Raw genomic sequence first — 21,111 nt, forward strand, 5'->3', positions numbered from 1 at the left:
TTGTTTCATAAGAGTTTACAACAAGAAATGCTTGCAAAGTTTTTATCTTTTAGAAAACAGAAGAGTAACTTCTTATCATAGAACATATCTTCAGAGCAACAGTCCCTCCCTAACCTCCCACATTGCACAGGAGAGCATTTCTTCCAGCTCACATTAGTCATTGACACACAACAAATCTTCACACGGGAAATCAGTGCAGTCTGACTCTTACCAATAGTAGGTTAAGCCCTAAGAAAAAGACTAAGGTGGTTACCAAATTATCTATTAAATGTTTAATTCCAAAATTTGTTTTTGCAAAGAAACTCACCTGTATAACTCCTTCCATCATGTTCACCATCTTGTTGACTATTGCAATGACTTTGTGAGTACGCTCAGTAGGAGTGATGTCAGGTCTGTACTGGCTTGACAATACATACCGACATGTCATGTACAAAACATACGTAGGTGACAGCTTAAAATGAACTGTTGAGCTATTTGTGTAATTTATAATGGCAGATAAAAAGGCATCTTCAGCTATGAAGAAAGAAGAAAATAAGAACATGCCATAAAGCCAAAGACTGGAACAATATTAAATAAAACAATTTCAAAACTGGGGGTGGAAGGTTGAGGAGGAGAGTGGGGAGAGGGAAGCAACATACAGGAATTCTAAGTTAAGTGTCTTATGTGCTACAGTTACTTAGGCACAGTAACATAAAGCTAGAAAGAGTGATCACTGGGAAACATTTCTATAGTATTTTCTGTCTCTGTTGAAAATTTGCATCTTCAAAAAAACAAGAAAACGCAAATTTTCTCTCATCTACTTCAACAAAATTCCCTTACTATACGATATTGTAAACTAGTAAAAAAAAAAAAAAAAATCTGTCCTTGCTTGCTTACAGATCTACTTAGTTTCAAATATCTGAAATCTGGACAATCTCTGATATGGTGTTTTTCTACCAGATCTGAGACCTTACACAGGGTGGCTAGGATAATGAAAATTGAAGTACTAAACAAAAATTTAATCTTCACTAGGTTTTATATATATCTTGGTCTAGAGCCATGTTAATATAGTATTTATGACATGGGGAACTCTATATAAGGGAATGAATTCCATCTATTCTTTGGTAGGTGGGATTAATATTTTTTTCCACAGTGAGGTTTGAATATCTGAAGATGAAGAGTTGAAATACAACTATAGTAAGATATGAGACTACGAGACTACTTCAGTACCACTTCATCCTCCCCACCAAAATCAATTATATTAATGGATAAGCTATCATCTGTTCAATCATTTTTTTCTCCAGTGTTCACTTAAATTACCTGTAAGTTCTCAAACTGTCTGAAATATTACACTACAGAAAAACATGTCAACAGGTAAGTGTTTATAACTTGATAATTTACTCACAGCTTTCCCTGAATTCAATACTGGCAGGTAGGATCAGTTCTGGTCCATGGGTATCCTGAGATCTACAGAAAGGCGACAAAGATTGAAGCAAACAATCCACATGGGTAACATTAAATCCACTGTAAAACAACAAATTTCACCAAATACATTGGTTCCAATTGCTGTCACAACAGCTTTCCCCAAAACAATTCTTTTCTTTTACCTGTTCTCTAGAATCACTCAAGCTACTTTTGCCCACAACACAATAGATCACAATACAGACTTGAACGGGGAAGCCTGCATTATTAATGAACACCCTCCTTTGTGCTGCATGGCAGACTGATAGGATCGGCTTGCCATCTGCCATCAACAGAATTCAAATAGCAAATTATTCATGGACACATGAAAGAGTTAATCAAACTCCACCTGAAGCATCAGCTCTGCTACCAAAGTGGAAAAAAAAAAAAAAAAAAAAAGGAAGAAAAATCTAACCCCTATCCTAACATGGTTGTTGAAATATGACATTAAGAAACACAAGTCATTCCAAGAGCCCCAGAACTATTTCTTAACTGACCAGAGTTCTGTTCTGCCAACACCTATCAGAGAACTCACAGAGGAGAAAAAAAACGAACACGAAATTGATTTTTCTGGTATCTTCAAAAGGTTAAGCACATGCTTCATTTCTCCCTTAAGCAAAATAATTAATTGGGCTCTTCTCTGTAATTAGGCACCGATTTTCAGGAAACGTAGAAGCTTAACATCTTTTCCATGTGGTAGCCATTTTTAACCACATTTAATTCAATAGGCAGCTTTCTTCTTACCCCAACAACTTTGAGAAATAAAAGGATGTAGAGTGATTATGCAAGCCTCACAGTCCTAACAAAGCAGTCTAAACGAGCAAAAATTTTAGTTATTCTACAAAGCAATGACAGGACACTCCAAAATTAAATCAGAGTATTTAGTTAAGTCATTTAAGTCATAACTTATCATAAAGAAGAAAAGCTCAATGAAACTAAGCTCTGGGGAGCTGAAAGTTAAGGAACAGGTGTCCAGGCACAGCAGGGCAATGTATACTCAAATGGTTAAGTCTTATCTGAAATCTCATTTTTTGTTTGTTTTTTAGTCTTTATTAGTATTTAATTTTTTCATCACAACTTCGAAAAAGTAGCATTCTGCTTGCCATCGTTCAGTATACTGCGATAACACTGAATGTCGTCATATACAGCTCTTTTTGATAAGGAGATATGACGTATTTAAGCTTAAAAATTAGTACTTAATTTTTGCTTTTCCAACTCCTCTTACTTGCTTTTTCAATCTCCTCTTCATTTGCAATGTAAACGCAATGCCATTCAAATCTAATTTGGGGTTTTAGGCACGCACTTATTTTCATCTTCTCTTCCAAAAGTGAACAGGGTGAATTAGAGATAGGGGAGGGTCGGGTTGGGCGTTAAGGAAAGGTTCTGCACCCAGAGCGTGGTTGGGCACTGGGACAGGTTCCCTGGGGCAGCGATCACAGCACTGAGCCTGCTGGAGTTCAAGAAGCATTTGGACAATGCTCTCAAACACATGGTCTGATTTTTGTGTGGTCCTTTGGGGACTCAGGAGTTGGACTCAATGATCCTTGTGTCCCTTCCAACTTGGGATATTCTATGATTCTATGATTTCCACAGTGACAGCAGACTCCTTATTAAGAGCACTTTGCTGGAGTTTAGATTGTAGCATTTCCTCCTTTTTTTTTTTCTCCCCTATAAATTTAAACTGAACTAATTTCTCACTATCTCCAAAGCACTGAAAGTGCATTGCCTTCACTGAGAATTTAATCACTTCCATAAAGGAGTAATTACTATTAAAATAGCACTATAGTGATAAATCTAGAGATATCTTTCATTCGTCATTATAGGAGTAAGACACAAATGTTTCAACAAAATGGCTGCTAAAGCACATATTTCACACACTGATTTTATTTTCTTTAGAATGAAGAGATAGAAATGCCTTTCAGCAAAAAGGAAGGGGATTATCAGTTTTCCCTCCAACGGGAGAGGGAGCAGCACAAGGTAAGAGAACTGGTATGTATTAGTGTAGGATTGCTTACAGACAATTTTGGAAGTTGACTTTTGCACTGTCATTTACTTTTAGCTACATTAGTAAGAGAGTTTCCTTCAACTAATGTACCATTTTCTGCATTCCCTAAGCACAGACAAAACACTGGAAATTTTGCAAAGAGGAAACTTAAGTTAAAATAACTTTGTGCTTCTGTTACAGGAGTAGCTAGCCAACCTGCTTTGTTACCAGACACTTTTCAGGTATATTTTGTCTTTGTGCTACTGCTTTTGTAGAAACACTATCTCTAAGGTAATGAATTTCACAGAGCTAAAACAGTTTCAAAGTCTAGTTAGGGTATATCTAGCAAGGGCAGGCAGTATTAGGGGTTGCCTCCTCTAGGAAGTATGGTGTCAAGTAATACTACACTTTAAAATTGCATTAAAAAAAAACAGCAACACATTTCCCTGATATTTCTGTATTCTCCTAAATTAACTATATAAGACAAGCTGTGTAGTGGAATAAAATTTTCTATCTTCGGGTGGTTGTTTTAGCCAGCATACGCTGTAAAATTTTGTAAGGCATGTTAAAAATCAGGAAACAGAGAAGTGTCTGCATTCTATTTACACCACTTTCACACCACTATTCTCATTTCAATCAAACACATTTTTAAGAACTCCTGAAGGGTATCTGAGGCAAAAAAAAATTATCCTTTTTTTTTTTTGGATGATATGCTTACTCATGCTAATTGAAGTCAGTTTTCTAACATGAATGTCATACTATAAACCATAACTCAATACTCATTATCTATCTGTATTTTTTTCCTCCTGGAGACTAGAGATGAATAAATAAGGCGATCAAGTTCTAATTTTTTGCTCTGCAAGGAATTCAGTGAGTGACTGGAAGTCTTCCTTCCCTTATTTACTTTCAAACAGCAGTGAGGAACATACACAAAAAGAAGGGAAAGGACACTCACTACCAGGGTGGACTACTTGTTCAGTAACAAGAACCTGGATGAACTGCACAGTGGAAAGGCATCCCCCCTCTTCACACTGAAGCAACACAGCAGTTACTGTACTCCATGATTCCTGTCCTCACGGTTTACAAAATGAGACCAGAATTTCCTAGAGAGAAACCTAACTAAAGATTCATACAATACACCCACAAAGGGGAAGAATTCAGTTTACCTCAGTAACTCATTGCCTGGCATTTCCTAATTTGACATAATTTGATGATCTCAACACAGTGAGCACATTTTAGAGAGAACATGTAACAGAAATGCTTTGTTTAGATAAAACAATTCTGTATCCCTATCAAAAGGCATACAGAAGTGATACTATATGAGCATATTATGCACACAGAAATACAATATCAGTGTTGGTACTGACAAGAAAGATCTCTGCAGTTGTAGCTAACACAAATCTAAAAGTAATTTGGAAGTCTGCATAAAATCATTTTCTACACACAGGTACCAGAAGAAAAAACAGATATAGTAGCAGTAAGACTAGTATGTGCATTCTCTTTGGAAGGAATTTTAGAATTTTAAAACAATAACAAAGCCAACACAGCTCTAAGATGGCTTTGTATATTTGCAATACACAGTTATACTGCAAGAAAATCCTCTTAAAGTACTCTTGCTGAAAGGTAGATATTCAATTTCTGTACACATCATACAAATGAACAGCTAAAATTCAAGAAATGGTAACAGTAGAAACCTCAAGAACTTCTGTCAGGTTATAAAAAATTCACAGGGAAATTGTGTCGATCTTTCATGAGAGAGAAAAGTTAGTTGAAACATTAATAATTCAACTTACTGCACTAGAGAGGTGTTAAGTCTTCTACAACCTTAATAGAAACCATTTTGAAAAAATACACTCAAGATGCCCGGGCTCTCTGACAAGAGTGCAGAGCATAACCAAGCTGTATTCCACCATCACTTCAGTGAAAGCATTTAAAAGATGCCCCTGCTACAGAGTACTTGATCATCAGAAATGCCATTCAGAACAAAGCACAATTTTCTGTTTTGTTTTACCACTCACATCTCTAAACTCTTTTCTGTCTAGGGAATAATAATAACCCATCTAGAGGTACTAGAAGCTTTACAACTTGAACCACTGTGCTTGCACCACATATACCTTACCTTTCATCCATTTATCATAGCAGTTGCAACTCAATTTAAAAGCAGATTAGTATAAGGCAAATCCATATACAGTCCCGTATTTTTTATTAAGATTTTAAAGAAATTATTTTGACAGAATGATGGAACCACTGAAGATCATCCAGTCTGCTCAAAGTAGTGGCAACTTGAGCAGGTGGCTCAGGACCTCATCCAGTTAGGTTTTGAGTATCTTCAGGGATGGAGACTCCACAACCTCTCTGGCAAACCTGTTCCAGTGTTTAATCACCCTTACAGTACAAAAAAAAAAAAAAAAAGTTGTAGGTTTAAATGGGATTGCCCATTGCCTCTTGTCCTGTCAACAGGCACCACTGAGAAGAATCTGTCTCCACATTCTTTACTTCCTCCCATTAGGTATTCATACATGTATCAGTAAGATCTGCCCTGAACAGATCTCTTCTCTCTAGGCTATGAAATTCCAACGCCGAGTCCCCAGTCATTCTTTTCATTTTTAGGTCAGTTCTGATAAAAAGAATGAGACTCCAGAGAAAAACAGTAACACAGAAGCCTAAGTTTAAAGGGATCTCTAGGGATCAGCAGTTCCAATCTTCTGTTGTAAGCAGGGCTTTGTATTTGGTTATCCAGGATCCTGCCAAAATGAATCTTGAGAACTTCTAATGAGGGCGATTCTACCACTTCTCTGGGCAACATACTCCAAAATTCTCTGTGTCACTGTGGAAATTTGTCTTCTGACTTACAGTCAGACAATTTTTTTTTTCCCTGAAGCAACTTCTGCTCATTGCCTGTCACCCAGCATCCTTGTGATGACAGCTACTCCATCTTCTCTGTAACTACCTTTTTGGTATTGGAAGACTGTGATTGGATTGATCCCAGGCCATCTTCTCTTTAGGCTGAAAAAGACAATCCCTGCTTTCTTCATACACAAAGTTCTTTAATCCTCTAACCATCTTGATGATAATGTCCTTACACAAGATTCTTACCAATTTTTCACTCTCTCTCTTGAACTGGGGGACCCAAACTGGACACTTCCAGGTGTGAACTAACAAGTCATGTAAATTGTAATAAATGCATCCCTTGATCTGCTGGCTGTATTGGTGCTGAGGTAGCCCAGGACACAGCTTGCCTTCATTTCTGCACGGACACGCTTTCTGATCCAAGTTTAGCTTCTTGTACATCAGGACTCCATCAGGTTCTTTTTAGCAGAGATACAATCCAAACAGCCAGACACCAGTCTGTATTGCTGCTTGGCATTTTTCTGTCTCCTGCCCAGAATTCACACTTATTTTTCTTAAGCATCATGACATGTTTGTTGCATAGGTCTTCTCTGAACAGTGGTGTTTTTCTCTGGCTTATTTGCTCTTCTCCAAATCAGGTATTTTCCAAAAACTTGGTGAAGATGCATTCAATCCTATCATCCAGATTGTTTATACAGATACCACATAGTATCAGATCCAATATCAACCTTAAGAAACACAAATTACAACCATTTGGCAAGTTCAGACTTGAGCCATTAAGCATCACGTTTTCAGCTTGACAGTTTGTCCAGTTTTTGTCTTAACAAGGTCATTCTGGGAAACTGTATCAAGGCCTTGCTAAAACCAAGTAAACAATATGATGCCCAAAGCTCTCCTCTCATTCACCATGAGAGTTGTTTCATCACAGAGGCCAGTCAGGTTGGTCTTGTGTGTTTTATTCTCGGTAAATCCATACTGGCTTTTGCTAATGAATTTCATGCCCTTTGTATGCCTTGGAATAGCTTCTACAAGGACTTGTTCTACAGTTTTCCTGGGACTTGAAGTGAGGCTGACTACACCGTATTTTCTGAATCTTCGATTTTGACTTTTCTGTAGATGGGTATGGTATCTGTCCTTTTCCAGTCATTTGGTACTTCTACAACCTTTCAAGGATGAATGGGTAGCTTTTGCAATGACACCAGCCAACTCTTAGCATCTTTGGATGCATCTCATCAGGTCCTTTCTATTTATGACAGGAAATAGCATCACTTCAAATTATTTTTTTCTGATAATAAAAGATTCTGTCTAAAAAGGAGTTGAATCTGTATGGATGGACACAAACTGCATTTTAACAAGATATTATGACACATGGAGACTAAATAGTAGGAAAATAGAGTACAATTTTAAGTCAGTGCTTTCCACCAGGGCTTTGGAAACAAACTGAATATGCAGTGCATGAAAAGTGGCATTTTGCCCCTGAAAAACCCAACTGTGAGCAAAATGAGATGGCATTCATCTGCTTAACTACTACTATAAAAGAAAAAAAAAATATCAAGATGCTATCCATTCTTCTGAATTATATAACTTTGCACAACAAGCACTCAGAGGTAGCTAAAATTCTTGCTTACATAATTTGCCAACTACATTGTTATCAAAATAGGAATGACTTGGCTATTTCTCTATCTAGAATCAGTTACATCACCAAGCAACTGACAAATGAAAAAAATCAAATCATTGTATGTTTGTTATTAATGGCATTCCAGATGACATCCTTGACCACAAGTCAACAATAATGTGACAAGACTATCAGCTTAAGTTTTACAAAAAGAGAACTATAAACAGAATACTGAAACAAAAGAATACGATTTTTTAAACGTTCTTCTAGGTTTTATTTGGAGTGAGATCTTAGAGGAAGTATCATTTTCCATAGGGAAAGTCAGGTAGCCCAAAATATTTTAACTCTGCTTGATCTATCACAAAAACGCATTGATTTTTTCCCCCATTATGAGAAGTAACAGATTACATGGTTCCTACCTGCTATCCTGTCTGCGATAATCTTGCTGTTCTATTCTAATCATCGGCTTCACCATTCCTCGTTCAGCTGTGCTGGATGCTGATGATGTTCTGTCACCATCAAGCCTGCTGGTGCTCTAATTCAAAACAGCAGGACAGGCATTTAATATTCAAACATTGGATTAACAAGTATTTGCGCTTGGCACTATTAAAATGAAGTGACGATTTGAGGCTTGAAAAGTGATGGCAAAACAGAGGAGTGCAGCACACAGTACCGCAACTCCAGCAGGTGTTTTCATCACAAAAACATTGAAGGGTACTCTCGCAATCAAAAGATCCCAATGGTCAGTTAAAAGTAGGTATTTGTTTATGTGTTGCCAGAACATAAGAAAATTTTGAGGATCTTTATTTAGAAATTGCATAGATAACAACAAAAACAAAGAATGAATTGCCTCTTATCTGAAGATTTCATTAACAAAGTTAAATATGTTTCACAGATTTAAAAATTATGCTTATAAAACATTTTAAAGCTATTTAAATTAGATTTAAATCTTATCCAAATGCATACACTACTGGTCTAGGCTGTAATTTATCCTGTCCTTACGAAAAAAGCCTGCTTACCTACACAGTACATAATCTTCCAGGGTAAGGACAACTCAAACCAAGCAAATTTTTATGCACAGGATTGTTTTCTTCAGTGTTCAGCAAGCTTTTGATTTCTGCTTTCTAATTACATGTCAAATTCTACCAGGAAGAGGAAGAAACATGCTGCTCTAAGCAGCAAAATTTCTATTTTTTCTCCCAGTATAAAACAGTTGAAAACAAAACAGCAGTAAAATATGAAGTGCTTCTGCATTTTCTAAGGAATTTCTAGGACTAAGTAACTTGATTCAACACAAGTAAGCTTATCAAAAACTGTGAGAATTCAAATATTTTTTCCAGTACTGACATGCCAAACTATCAATCACTTTTCACCATTAGATATCAGCAAACTTTAAAGAAAGTGACTGTTATCCCTTTTCCAAACAGAAAACTCGTAAGAGCAACTGTTAGAAAACTATTGATGCACCAGTAATTTAACAAAAAAAGAAAAACAAAAGAGCTGTTCAAGCTTCTCTAGGTTCACTACAGTATTTTTAGTGAATTTGAAAAGAATGAGGTGCACTATTTAACATTATAATATCGAACTCCAATTGTAAGCAATTTTGAGACATTTAAATAGTTCAGAGGTTTTTTTCCTTCCTTTCTTCAAAATGTCACTCAAGTTCTTATCAGAGTTAAAAAAAAAAAAATGCATCCAAGATGCAAGAAAGCATTGTCACAAAAAGATATACAGATAGGAGAAAAACTTAATCAGAAGTCTGTGGCAAGAAAAAAAAAAAATAAGATAAACAGGTATATTTAAAAGCTATCAGAGCATTATTAATACATATATTGCTATATCATTAAGTTTCTTTACAAGTATTTCAATTTGTTAATAGTAGTAATGAAATAAAAAAAGCATTTCTGGGAGGACTGCTACATTACAAACTGCCGTAATAATTAATTCATTCATTTCATATGAGGCATGTGATCAAAGCAAGGCATTAACAGTTGTGTCATTTTACTCAGTTTGTTTACTCTTGGAAAATGCAACTTTGGCACAGTATCTATTGACAGACAGAGCAGACAAGGCAAGAAGAGATCATCACCTCATAAAATGTTCATAACTATGATTGCAGAGCCAGCTTGTTTTTCCAATATGGATACAAGAGCTCTATTGAAGTCAACAGTCACATCCATTAAATTTTAAAAGCCCAGTTAAGATTAAAATTGAACACACTTTCATATTTTATATGCCCTATAACAGATGCTAGTCATAGGTTACATATGAGATATTCATATAACATTTTTAATACGAATCTCTATTCGCATGTAATTAGACTGATTAATCCATTTCTCTTAACACTTTATTCCGGACTTGAACAGTTTTCCTTTCTTAAAAAAAGGAAAGTTATTACTCCTGCCACAGAAAGTTTGCTGAATGTCAATTTGAATTTAAACAGAATACACTTGTGCTGAAGAAAAATACATAAAAATAATAAATACACATCATACCTAATCCCAAATAAACAGTAACTGGGGTAGGGAGAACAATGGAAGCACTTTAGCAATAAATAATAAAGAACATGCTAGCTCAAAGTTACGTTATTGGCAGAGTTGGTTATGTATCATATGATTTATAATATAATACCTTGCTTACTGGTAATGCTGTTCCACTGTGAACATCTCCCTCTAGATCAAACGTGGTTTCCTGAACAGCTCTAGAAGACAAAATTTGAAGTATTTTTTAGAAATTATACAGGTAAACGTTCAACAAACAAACAGAGCAGCTAAAATTATTAAATAAAAACCCCACAGGGTATAACATGATACCTATTAATATCACCTTTCAACACACTGTGTCAATTCTTTATATGAGAACAAAAAAAAATATCATTTTCTTTGTCAAAACAGATTCTTAGTTACACCCCTTCCCCCAATCAAGGGAGAAAATACAAAAGTCACTAAAGTATTTTCAGTGTATTATATTCACTGTAGCAGACAATATTTTTGTAAGGTTTTCAACGTTAAGATGTACAACTGTGTTACTGTAAATCATTTATAAATCACAGTAGTGCATTTTATTATCTGTTTATTCTAAAGAATGAATATTTTAAACTTGATCATTCAAGCTGCAATACCCTTCTACCAGAGATTTTACTGTCCAGGCAATGCTCTGCACTAGTACAGTTCTTTGCAATTGATTATATGAACCTGTAAAAGGAACTATTTATTGATCTGCAGGCTAGATGTAGAGGGAACTGAAGATTTTAGAAGCATCATATGACAGTGCTAGAAGTCTGCCTGCAGACAGCTCTTACACCCGGCCCTGAATTGATGTTTAGTTCACAAACACAACCAAAACATGCACGTGGATTTTCAGTTGTTTTTTTTTCATATGTCATCCTATATTTTATCTGTCTTAGGCAATAAATTAACATAAACACCACCAATATTAGTGGACTACTGTCATTAATAAGCTGACCAGAAAACGAAGGGATAAAGCCAAATAGATGTAAGAGGTGAGGGTCTGGGATGGAACATGCAGTGTAATACAACCCCGCCCATACATTAGACGTCCTATTACAGATAAGCAGTTTATGTCCAGAAGTACTCAAACTTCTATGGACAAGCAAACACAACTCACAGAATTTCTTGGATGGAAGCAGAGCCACAAAATCAGCGATAACCAAATTTTTGGTAACACAGAAGTCCCCTTTTTCATTAACCCTCTGACTTTAGATACCAGAAAGTTTCCCCTGTACTCGGCTGTGGTGAGGCCGCACCTCGAGTACTGTGTTCAGTTTTGGGTCCCTCGCTACAAGAAGGACATTGAGGTACTTGAGCGGGTCCAGAGAAGGGCGACGAAGCTGGTGAGGGGTCTGGAGAGGAAGTCCTACGAGGAGCGGCTGAGGGAGCTGGGCTTGTTCAGCCTGGAGAAAAGGAGGCTCAGGGGTGACCTTATTGCTCTCTAAAGGTACCTTAAAGGAGGCTGTAGCGAGGTGGGGGTTGGTCTGTTCTCCCACGTGCCTGGTGACAGGACGAGGGCGAATGGGCTTAAGTTGCGCCAGGAGAGTTTTAGGTTGGATGTTAGGAAGAACTTCTTTACCAAAAGGGTTGTGAGGCATTGGAACAGGCTGCCCAGGGAAGTGGTGGAGTCACCATCCCTGGAAGTCTTTAAAAGACATTTAGATGTAGAGCTTAGGGATATGGTTTAGTGGGGACTGTCAGCGTTAGGTCAGAGGTTGGACTCGATGATCTTGAGGTCTCTTCCAACCTAGAAATTCTGTGGTTCTGTGATTCTGTGAAGTCCACAAACACCCTGAAGAGAAATAAAGGAGTTCCTGCACAGTGAAATTCAACCTACCACTCTAGATTTTCAGAACCTGTAACAAAGTCTAGTGCTGCTGAGACAGGGAATGCAGCTGTGTATTTACATGTACTTCATTCAAATTAGACAAAAAATCCAGCAATTACAATAAGCACATTACTCATTACGAGGACTGAGAAAGTAGTCTGGAGGTTCAGGGTAAAGAGGAAGTAGTAGAAGCTCTCAGTGGAAGACCATCACTTGTGAGTTTTTGAAGACTGCAAAAGTCCAAAATATTGCTGTGCAATTTTAAAGCATATCAGCCAAAAATCACCCTCTCCAAGTTCTGTCACTTTTTGATTGTTTGCATAAAGCTTCCTTCATTTTGTAGCTAAAAAGGGTTTAAAACTTTCACACAGAAGTCTGAAGATCTAGATGGACTTTTTCACCTGTCATTAGTCAAGTTTTGGTATAGCTGAGGCAAAGGGCTGCCTTCCTGTTACAAGGAGAAAACAATCATTGGACGTGCATTTTTTTTTTTTTTTTTTTAAAGCAGGAGGCTGGCAAGTTATTTCCAAATGGCAAGTGCCTCTTTGCATGCTTGGTGCATTCCATGCCATTTAAGTACCAGCTAGAGGTATTTACTTCCAAAAACTCACAGTAATCTTATTTGACACAAGAAAAACTATAGCCTATGGATGACTTGAATATATGAACTGTTTTTTATCCATAATGAAGAACAGGAATAACACCTTCTCTAAAATTCATTCTACAGGTGGTTTTTTTTTTTTTTTTTTTTTTTTTTACAGGAATAATACCATAAAATTCCACATTAAAATAAAATGAAGAAAAGTATTTGAAATACACATTATGTTAATTCAGCAGATTAACCAGAAGAGACTTTCATTCTTCTACAAACCATTTTTTTTTCCTTTTCTAAACTACTACATACTATAATAGCTTCATTTGGACCCTGATAGGACAGAGGATATGATGTATTTTATTTCATGCCATACAGTCTGATTTTAAGATTGTTTCTACTAAGCATTTCCATAGGCACTGAACAGAATGCCTGAGCTGCTACAAGTCTCTTAAACCGTAATTAATATTTTCATTATGCACCTACTAAAAAGATGTATATACAGAGAAGCAATAGGACAGCCTCCTGGACTATTAGTCCTTGCAACACAGAAACTAGAAGACAAGTAATCATGCTATAGAAATAGTTGGAGTTCTAAAAATTAACTTCTAAGGAAGAATGAAAAACAGTTTTCTAAAATCAGCAAGCTCTTTACTTTTCTTTGAGGTTGGATGAATCGCTTTGAAATACATTAACACAATGAGTTCAACTGTTTTTAACAGAAAAGTAAGCTTCAGGAAAACTTATCTGAATACTTCATAATGAAACTGACACTTGCTAATCCTAAAAAAATTCACAAGGTGGAGCTCAAGTATTAAAATAGTTATATATTTATTAAAAGCAGCTACTAGGAACTCATTTAAAATCATGCTGTAATCATAGGCCATTTATAATGCTGTCATTCTCTGTTTTTCCAAAGCTCTCCCCTTCACCTTAGATGGAAGAAAATAAGTTGTACTCACCCAGTTTTGTGTCTTGGACCTTTGACCATAAGACTTGCATCAATAGGTCTTTTAGGAATAATATGATCCTGAGTGGGATCCACAAACTTAAACACATGAGATGATCCAAACTGAACCTTCATTCCACTTTGCAGCATAGTGGTTTCTGAAATACGCTGACCTTCCACATATGTTTCAGCATCAATATTCCTTGGGGTTACAGTAACAACTCCATCCATATTAGTGAGGTCACAATGATGAGGTTGAATTCCTGGCCCAAATAACTGGATACAGAAACAATTAACACAGAATAAATTAAATTAAACTGCAGCAGAAATTAAAACAAGATTAAGCTGCAGCTTAATCTATTTGTAGACTAGCAACAGAATTCCACTTGCATATGCATTCAACGTGAACATTTGGTACTAAAATCAGTCAAGTTTCGTTTAACTAAAACATGCAGCAAGAATCAGTTAATGGAAGAAGTTTTTCACCTTTTTATCCATATGTAGTTTAGAACTACATTTTCCTTCATTTGCTATTTCAGCATAAAATCTCATGATGGAAGTACTTAAAAGTCAACTAGCCACACTAATGTGGATGCAGGGTGCTATAACAGACCCCCTGCCATCAACTTCATATAACTATGCTTGCTTTATACATTTAGGAAATCCTTACTCAAAGGGATTGACAGACTAGGACTTGAAAGCCATTAAGCAGTTAGGATAATACTAATAGTGCTAGTAGTATTTGATCCAGTGATTAAAAAAGAACATCCCGTTTTAAATAATGAAACCCTTATTTTCTTCTTCAAGCAAGCCAGAGGATATAAAATACAACAGAGTTATGACCATTAACATAAACCTGGAACTATAATCTGCCCTCCTAGCCTTGAAGGGTAACTTGATCTGCTCTTCATTAATATGAACCTTATAGTAAAGCCTGATCAATGTTTAAAAAACCCCACGTGATTCAAAGTTCACAGCATATTTAACGTATTTCCACAGTTATACAGAACTGACTGAAGGTCAGCTCAGTTGTTATTTGAGTCTGCTTTTACTCCATACCTGTATGGAGTTCTCATCAAACTTTTCAGTTCCAACTGCAGTGACACTTAATTGTAGACGATAAAGCTTTGGTTTATCTCTGGAGTCAGAACCATCTGTAGAGCAAATAACAAATACGCAAGTTATTAAAGTTCAAATGAATAATCTCATCTTACTGAAGCTTAGTTCAAGAGCAGAAGTGTTCACCAAAAAAAATCCAAAAAAAGTGACATTCATTCAAGATTTATTGCGTTGTTCAATGTAGTTTATCATAGTTTAAAAACATGGAAAGTAAACAGAGCCCAGGCAACCAAGTGCTGTTATCTGCAAGTGCAAAGAACAAAGTAATCAGGAACTACTATCCTGAATATATATCCATACCAAATATATATCCATACCAAACTTTTTCCTATTCACCAGACACTGAATTAGGATGATATAAAATTAGAATCATAAAAAAATAAAAAAGTTACTTATGACAGAGCTTTAGTCTTGATATACAAGATGGTAGCACTCTTGGCCTTATCTTTATAATCCCACTGACCCACATTTTCATCTCACAAAAAATGTGGTCAAAGTCCATCTTCCTCCTCTCCCCTGAAATACACATTCTCCAAATAAAATAAAATATAGCAACATACACAGGATGCAGCATAGGAATTAGCTGTTATCTCCATAGACTAAAATAGATGGGTTTTGGCATGTATGAAACATCCTCCCCACTTCCCAGAAAATACTTCAGACAGTAAACTAAGACTTTCACTTCTCACTTCCATCTAATTTTTCCTCCAAAGGGGAGATAAAAAAAAAAAAAAAAAAAACAGAATGAAGTGAATGGAGGGGAACAGAATCACCAGCAGGATTTTAAATTATAATACAGGAAGAAGTGTAACGGGTGTTCCTAGAAACCTAGCCTTCTTTTGTGGGTGCTGTGATGTTAATGGGCCATCAAGACATCAGGAAGAGATAGTCCACAGATTAGTAATCCCAGTATTTGATTCTAGAGACATACAGCTAATAACACTGCACACTAAACATGGTAATGCTAACAGTATCTGCAGCAATTGTGTGCAGTTTTTAAACACTTCACAATGCTACTCAGAAATTATACACCTGCACCTTCAACATCTCCAAATGCAGACATGCAATATGCTACTGAATGTATTTGGCCACTTAATCCCAATTCTCTTCTTAGTTTCTCTCTTCAAAACTCACATGTCAAAGCCTAGAATGGCTCTTTCATTTTGGATTAATAAAGAAATGAATATTTCCTCCTTCTTCCTGCATTCTAGTTTAACTGAAATGACACCCAGAAGATAGAAAAATCAGTTTGGAAGCAGAAGACATTTATTCTACTGGCAAAAATAACAGAATTTCAAAGTTGGTGCCATGAAATTCAGGGCTAGTTACCTAGGGATTTTGTTCTTAATTTCTTATGACACTTTCTTATAAAACCTTTATATACCGATTAGAGGCTAGACTTTCCAGTAGTGGTTTGACTCCTAAACTAAAACATACTTCTCCCCTGACCTCTTATTATTTCATTTTTGGCATCTTAAAAAACAGTAAGTTCTTAAGTATTCCTCAGATTTCTGAAATACTGTTAAAAGCATGACAAGTACTATATATGGTAAGCATTCACTTGAGATAACTTCTGGATGTCATCCCAGAGTTTAGTGCTTGTGAATGATCAATCAATACCAAATTCATCCTAACGAATATTTATTTCACACCACCATATAGTCTCAATACAGATGCATGCTGTATGTTTGTTTTTGCATATGAAATACATTGTAGTACCACAATGTTTCTTCTGAGGCAAATTAAGACTTGTTTCTCTGAAGTGTCCACTCAAAGGGAAAATGGAGCAAACCACCTTACTTTAGGAACTACAGCACTAGATACAAACATTTTCTTTTTTTCCAAGGATGAGGAGAAAAAAAAATGATCTAGGAGTTACTGAAAGCTTTCTGGAGCACACAGGTAACCATCCGTCAGTAAAACTCAGTTTCCACAGTAAAAGATTATCTTGATGAGAATTACCACTAGTTACACAAAGTATAAAAGGTCTTTAAGAAAGTGCCATTTTGCTCTGGGAGAGGGGAAGGATGCAGGTAGGAAGACTATTATGCAACAGCGTAAAGCCTTGTATTTCCTGGTTTTTAAACAGCTAGAAGCTCATCTAAATGTACAGCAGGCTACAGCTTCTACCATATCTGCAGGAAAGTCCATGCTCCCCAGCCATCAAAGTCCAAGTAAGCTTTTCTTAGCTGATAAACTACAAGACCTCTGCTGCTTCAGAAAGGAGATAATATATTATCACAGTCATATGTCTTAATGTCCAGAATTTGGAGGTAATTTTTTTGAGGTAAAAAGATAATGGAAACATACATCTAGAGTTTGTATCTGACAAATTAATTATTTTCTTTTAATTCAAAAGTTTGAAAGGTCAAAGTCTTCGGGAAAGGATGGGCATCAATACACAATACAGAAGAAGCAGCAAAAGGTACAAAGGTAATGTATGAATTCCATACAAACTTGTTCACTTTATATGCATGCATAAGTAAACATGTGGCATGGATGACCTGTATTCTCTGACATCCATGACTTAACATCATAAGCAGAGCTAAACAGATGAAGACAGATTTCCAGATTCCAGTGTTTTCACTTGGTTGGTTGCTTTGTTTTGAAACTCAAAGTTGAATTGGAGCATCTGCCTCACAAATAAAAGCTAAGGACAATTATTCAAGAAACTTAGTAAGCCATACATTAAACTTAGCTACCTACTTGACAAAGCTTTCCTAGTAACGTGACACGAAGCTCCAAATTAACTCGGTACAATTCACCTTTGAAATAAATCTCACAAGTTGTCCGTCCCCCCCCCAGCCGTGACAGAAGTGTGGATACACAAACATACACATCTGCATATTCATCTGCGTATCACATTGAAATCTTTTATTTCAAGAGGTAATCCACAATCGGAAAGGAGAATTTATTACCTAAGACAAAGTAGTTAAGATTGAACACTGCACCTCAAACAATGCTATAAAAACATGTAATGAATGGGAGTGAACAATCACTGCTAAGTACGTCAGCTCAGTGATTTTTAATGTAGATGTCTTTTTCTGTTGATCAGAAATGTACAATACAGGTCTCCCTTCATGGATATAGCTTTTTTGGTGCAGTAATTCACCACTAAAAGGTGAACCCTACACTTCTTTGGAGATGATTTTAAACTGATTTTTCTAATCCAGTTCTTGAGACAATGCTGAGGAATAAAAAGTCACTGCTTAAAACCAGACTAAATGAAATGATGAAACAGATCTCAGAAAATAAATGAGCCTGAAGTTGAACTGAAATACCTCCACCACAGGGATTGTACTTAAAACTTTGTTTAAAATTGCATTTTAAAAGTATGAGATTTACTGTATAAATTACCATCTAAACTCTTATCACTTTCTAAGAAGTTTAAAAGATTGGTTTGGCAGATTTGAAGTATCTTGCCAAATTCAGTACATAAAGACTGCTATTGAATTTCAGACCAGATGTGCGTTGCTACCAGAAAGAGCCAACAGTCAACATCTGTGGTAAAGGAAGATTCAGAGAAGAATGCGACAGACAACTAAAAGTAATGTGGAAAAGTGTTATTGCAGTTCTGTTCTCATAAAGAAGGTTTGGCTGGGGAAACTGCTCTGGCCAAGGCTTTCAAGCTCTGCCAACTTCTTGTAAATCTTCTTTCCTAGTTGTTATACCTGCATGTTCTCAGCATCTCCCATTGCTGTCAGTTCTACAGTTCAGAGTTTCTTTTGTGATGCAGGGGGGAAAAAATGTTTTAGAGGTTTGGGGTTTTTTTAAATCCTTTTCAATTATTACCTTAGGCTGGCAGGATAAATGTCCGAGGCTTTTGTCATTTTTCTCACCCTTTAAGTATTGTAATTGAACAACCGCAGTTAATAAGATCCTTGAAATCATCATTGGACAGATTCAGATAATTTAGAAAGTATCAGCTGTTCAAAGTGCTGCCATATCTCACTTCAGTCTATTTCTGTTACTATCAGATGTGTTTCTTGGTTAATTTACAAGACTTGAAAGGCAAAGAGACAATTGCCAACTGCCGTATTTACACAACTACTGAAGTGCATCCTTTACTGTACTATGCAGAATTTGATCTTCAGCCTATAAAAGTCATAAAACCAACCAGCAATATAAGCAGCTGTGAAGGAAGCAGAAAAACGGGATATACTCCCGGAACCAAAACACTGAATTAATACAATAGCACAGGGTGTGAAACTGAAGTTTGCCAGGTTTTTCTGTAAGAACAGAGATGTCTTGTTTTGTGTTTTGATGTGTTTTGATGGGAGTTCACTTCTACAGCAGTTATTTCTATGATAAATACAAGTATCCTGAAATGCACTGTTCTGACGAAAGAGCACTGTTGGTACTAAAGTACCAACAACACTTTTTCAAAATAAGACAAGATAAATTGCTTTGTTTTTTCTCCCCCTCCACTGAGATACAACTAAATGCCAGGCTTTCTACTTAATTGTCAGGTGTTCCTGCAAAGAAATTTATGTTCATTAGTTCAGCAAACTGCCAAAACCTTTCTGCTCTCTCTGCAGTAATGATTTTAATGCAACAGAAATCTGAATTAAAATTGTTGAGCACTGAGCAGGAGGGACAGATGAGTTCTTTAAGCCCATTATTGTACCCCACAGCCATGAAAAGACGAGAAACACCAACAGATACATAATATTTTATAGCAGTTTACAATAAAAAAGAGAAACTGATGCTAAAAACCTAATTAAAGGAAATAGCATTTTGGTAGAAATTTCACCATCTTGCTTCCTAATGCAAGAAGAATGGGGCTTTTCAGTTCTCATCTATGGCAAAAACAGGATATATCTGCACATTACACTTACCTATAAGGAGAATGAGAGATCTGCATTGATTTGTAGGTTAGATTATAAATTTCAAATGCTACAGATAAAAATTAGCAAGACAGCTGTCTGGTGTGGCTAAATCTCTTTGATGTATGCTGTTACTATTAGACAACATTACAAAACAGACATGAGATACAGAAGGATGTTATGGAACTCCACAGAATAAATTGAAAATTGAGGGCATTTTCCAGTGGTTCAAACACTGTTTCCTATAACAAAAATCATCACTGATTACATCATCATCATGTCAAACATTAAAGAGCATAGCTCCATGCCATTTACCCAAATCACTTTTTAACTATGAATTCTACAAGCAGACGGATCAAAGAACCATGTATCCTTCTACCATGATACTGTTTATAAAACATTCTATGAGACTTGTTAATCTCAGCTGGAAGGTTGAGCTCTTTGGATAGCAGCACATTAATAATCTATTTGGTATTTGTTCACAAACAGAATAATTAAATTGCACCTGACAAGACATAACTATCTCACAGAAGCAGTCCCTTGAAAAAAGTAAGAAAAAAGATAAGATAGACTTTCATTTGTCAAAAAGAAACAAAAGATTTAAAGCCAGTGATGTTTTTAGTGACTGATGAGAGAAAAGTATTAAATATAGAGTTACCTTCATAAGCGTGATAGTTGTAGTAGGCAAAGTGATTCCTTCTCCCTGGGGTTAGAAACACATGCAGAGGACCCAGGTGAAGGCAGCACCAGCAGGACAGATACCATGCAGAACATGCGGAAGAAGGCAGGAAAAGAAAAGACAGGAAAGGGTGAAACTGTAGCCAGACATTTACTCAATTTAAAAGGATGAAGTGCATTTAACTCGTTCAACTAGAAACTGCATAGCATATAAAGACATCAGTACTACAAAGCTACTGGATGAAACAATTCCTACTATTGTTTAGAAGAGTGACAACAAGCTGTTAGAAGAAAAGCATGAACAATAGGTCAGTCCCACAAGAAACGGGCAACGGCTCAGTGTGCAGCCTTGCCACCTGTGTCATTGCAGATTGTTTTTCCTTTCTCAGTGAATGGATGTCTTGCTCCACTGCCAAGGTGCAGAGTTTTAATACTGAAGCAACTAGGACCCATGAAGAGAACAGAGAACATCAATAGAAAGTACTATTAAAAAACACAGTATTCACATGTGAATCTAGCTTCAGCCTCTAGAATACAATACAAAATGCATTTAATACTGTGCACTGCTAGTTTTGTCTGTTAATAAAACAAACAAAAAGCCCTCCTACTATTTGACTATAATCAGACCTACAAAGAAAAGGTTAGAGTAACCTTATTTACAGAAACCATTTCTACCTTGCTTCCTGAAAGGTAGGCAACAAGACAAAGCTGTAAATCATT

The 21,111-nt window shown here is 36.3% G+C and overlaps 1 protein-coding gene across 22 annotated transcripts in view; it reads right to left on the reverse strand.

Moving 5' to 3' along the window:
* AFDN (afadin, adherens junction formation factor) overlaps positions 1 to 21,111 on the reverse strand; it is a 129,180-nt gene that overhangs the window by 59,987 nt on the left and 48,082 nt on the right. For 17 of the 22 annotated variants that reach the window (XM_084513465.1, XM_084513476.1, XM_084513482.1 and 14 more), the window contains exons 9-15: positions 20,372 to 20,416; positions 14,828 to 14,922; positions 13,782 to 14,044; positions 10,521 to 10,590; positions 8,309 to 8,424; positions 1,385 to 1,446; positions 308 to 513 (exon numbers count right to left, since the gene is read on the reverse strand). In XM_084513465.1, coding sequence (XP_084369591.1) covers positions 308 to 513; positions 1,385 to 1,446; positions 8,309 to 8,424; positions 10,521 to 10,590; positions 13,782 to 14,044; positions 14,828 to 14,922; positions 20,372 to 20,416 — 857 coding nt within the window. The remainder of the gene's footprint in view (positions 1 to 307; positions 514 to 1,384; positions 1,447 to 8,308; positions 8,425 to 10,520; positions 10,591 to 13,781; positions 14,045 to 14,827; positions 14,923 to 20,371; positions 20,417 to 21,111) is intronic. The other 5 variants (XM_084513485.1, XM_084513468.1, XM_084513469.1 and 2 more) reach the window with 1 other exon arrangement.

The sequence above is a fragment of the Aythya ferina genome, assembly GCF_964211825.1.
Source record: "Aythya ferina genome assembly, chromosome: 3".
Classification (NCBI taxonomy): domain Eukaryota; kingdom Metazoa; phylum Chordata; class Aves; order Anseriformes; family Anatidae; genus Aythya; species Aythya ferina.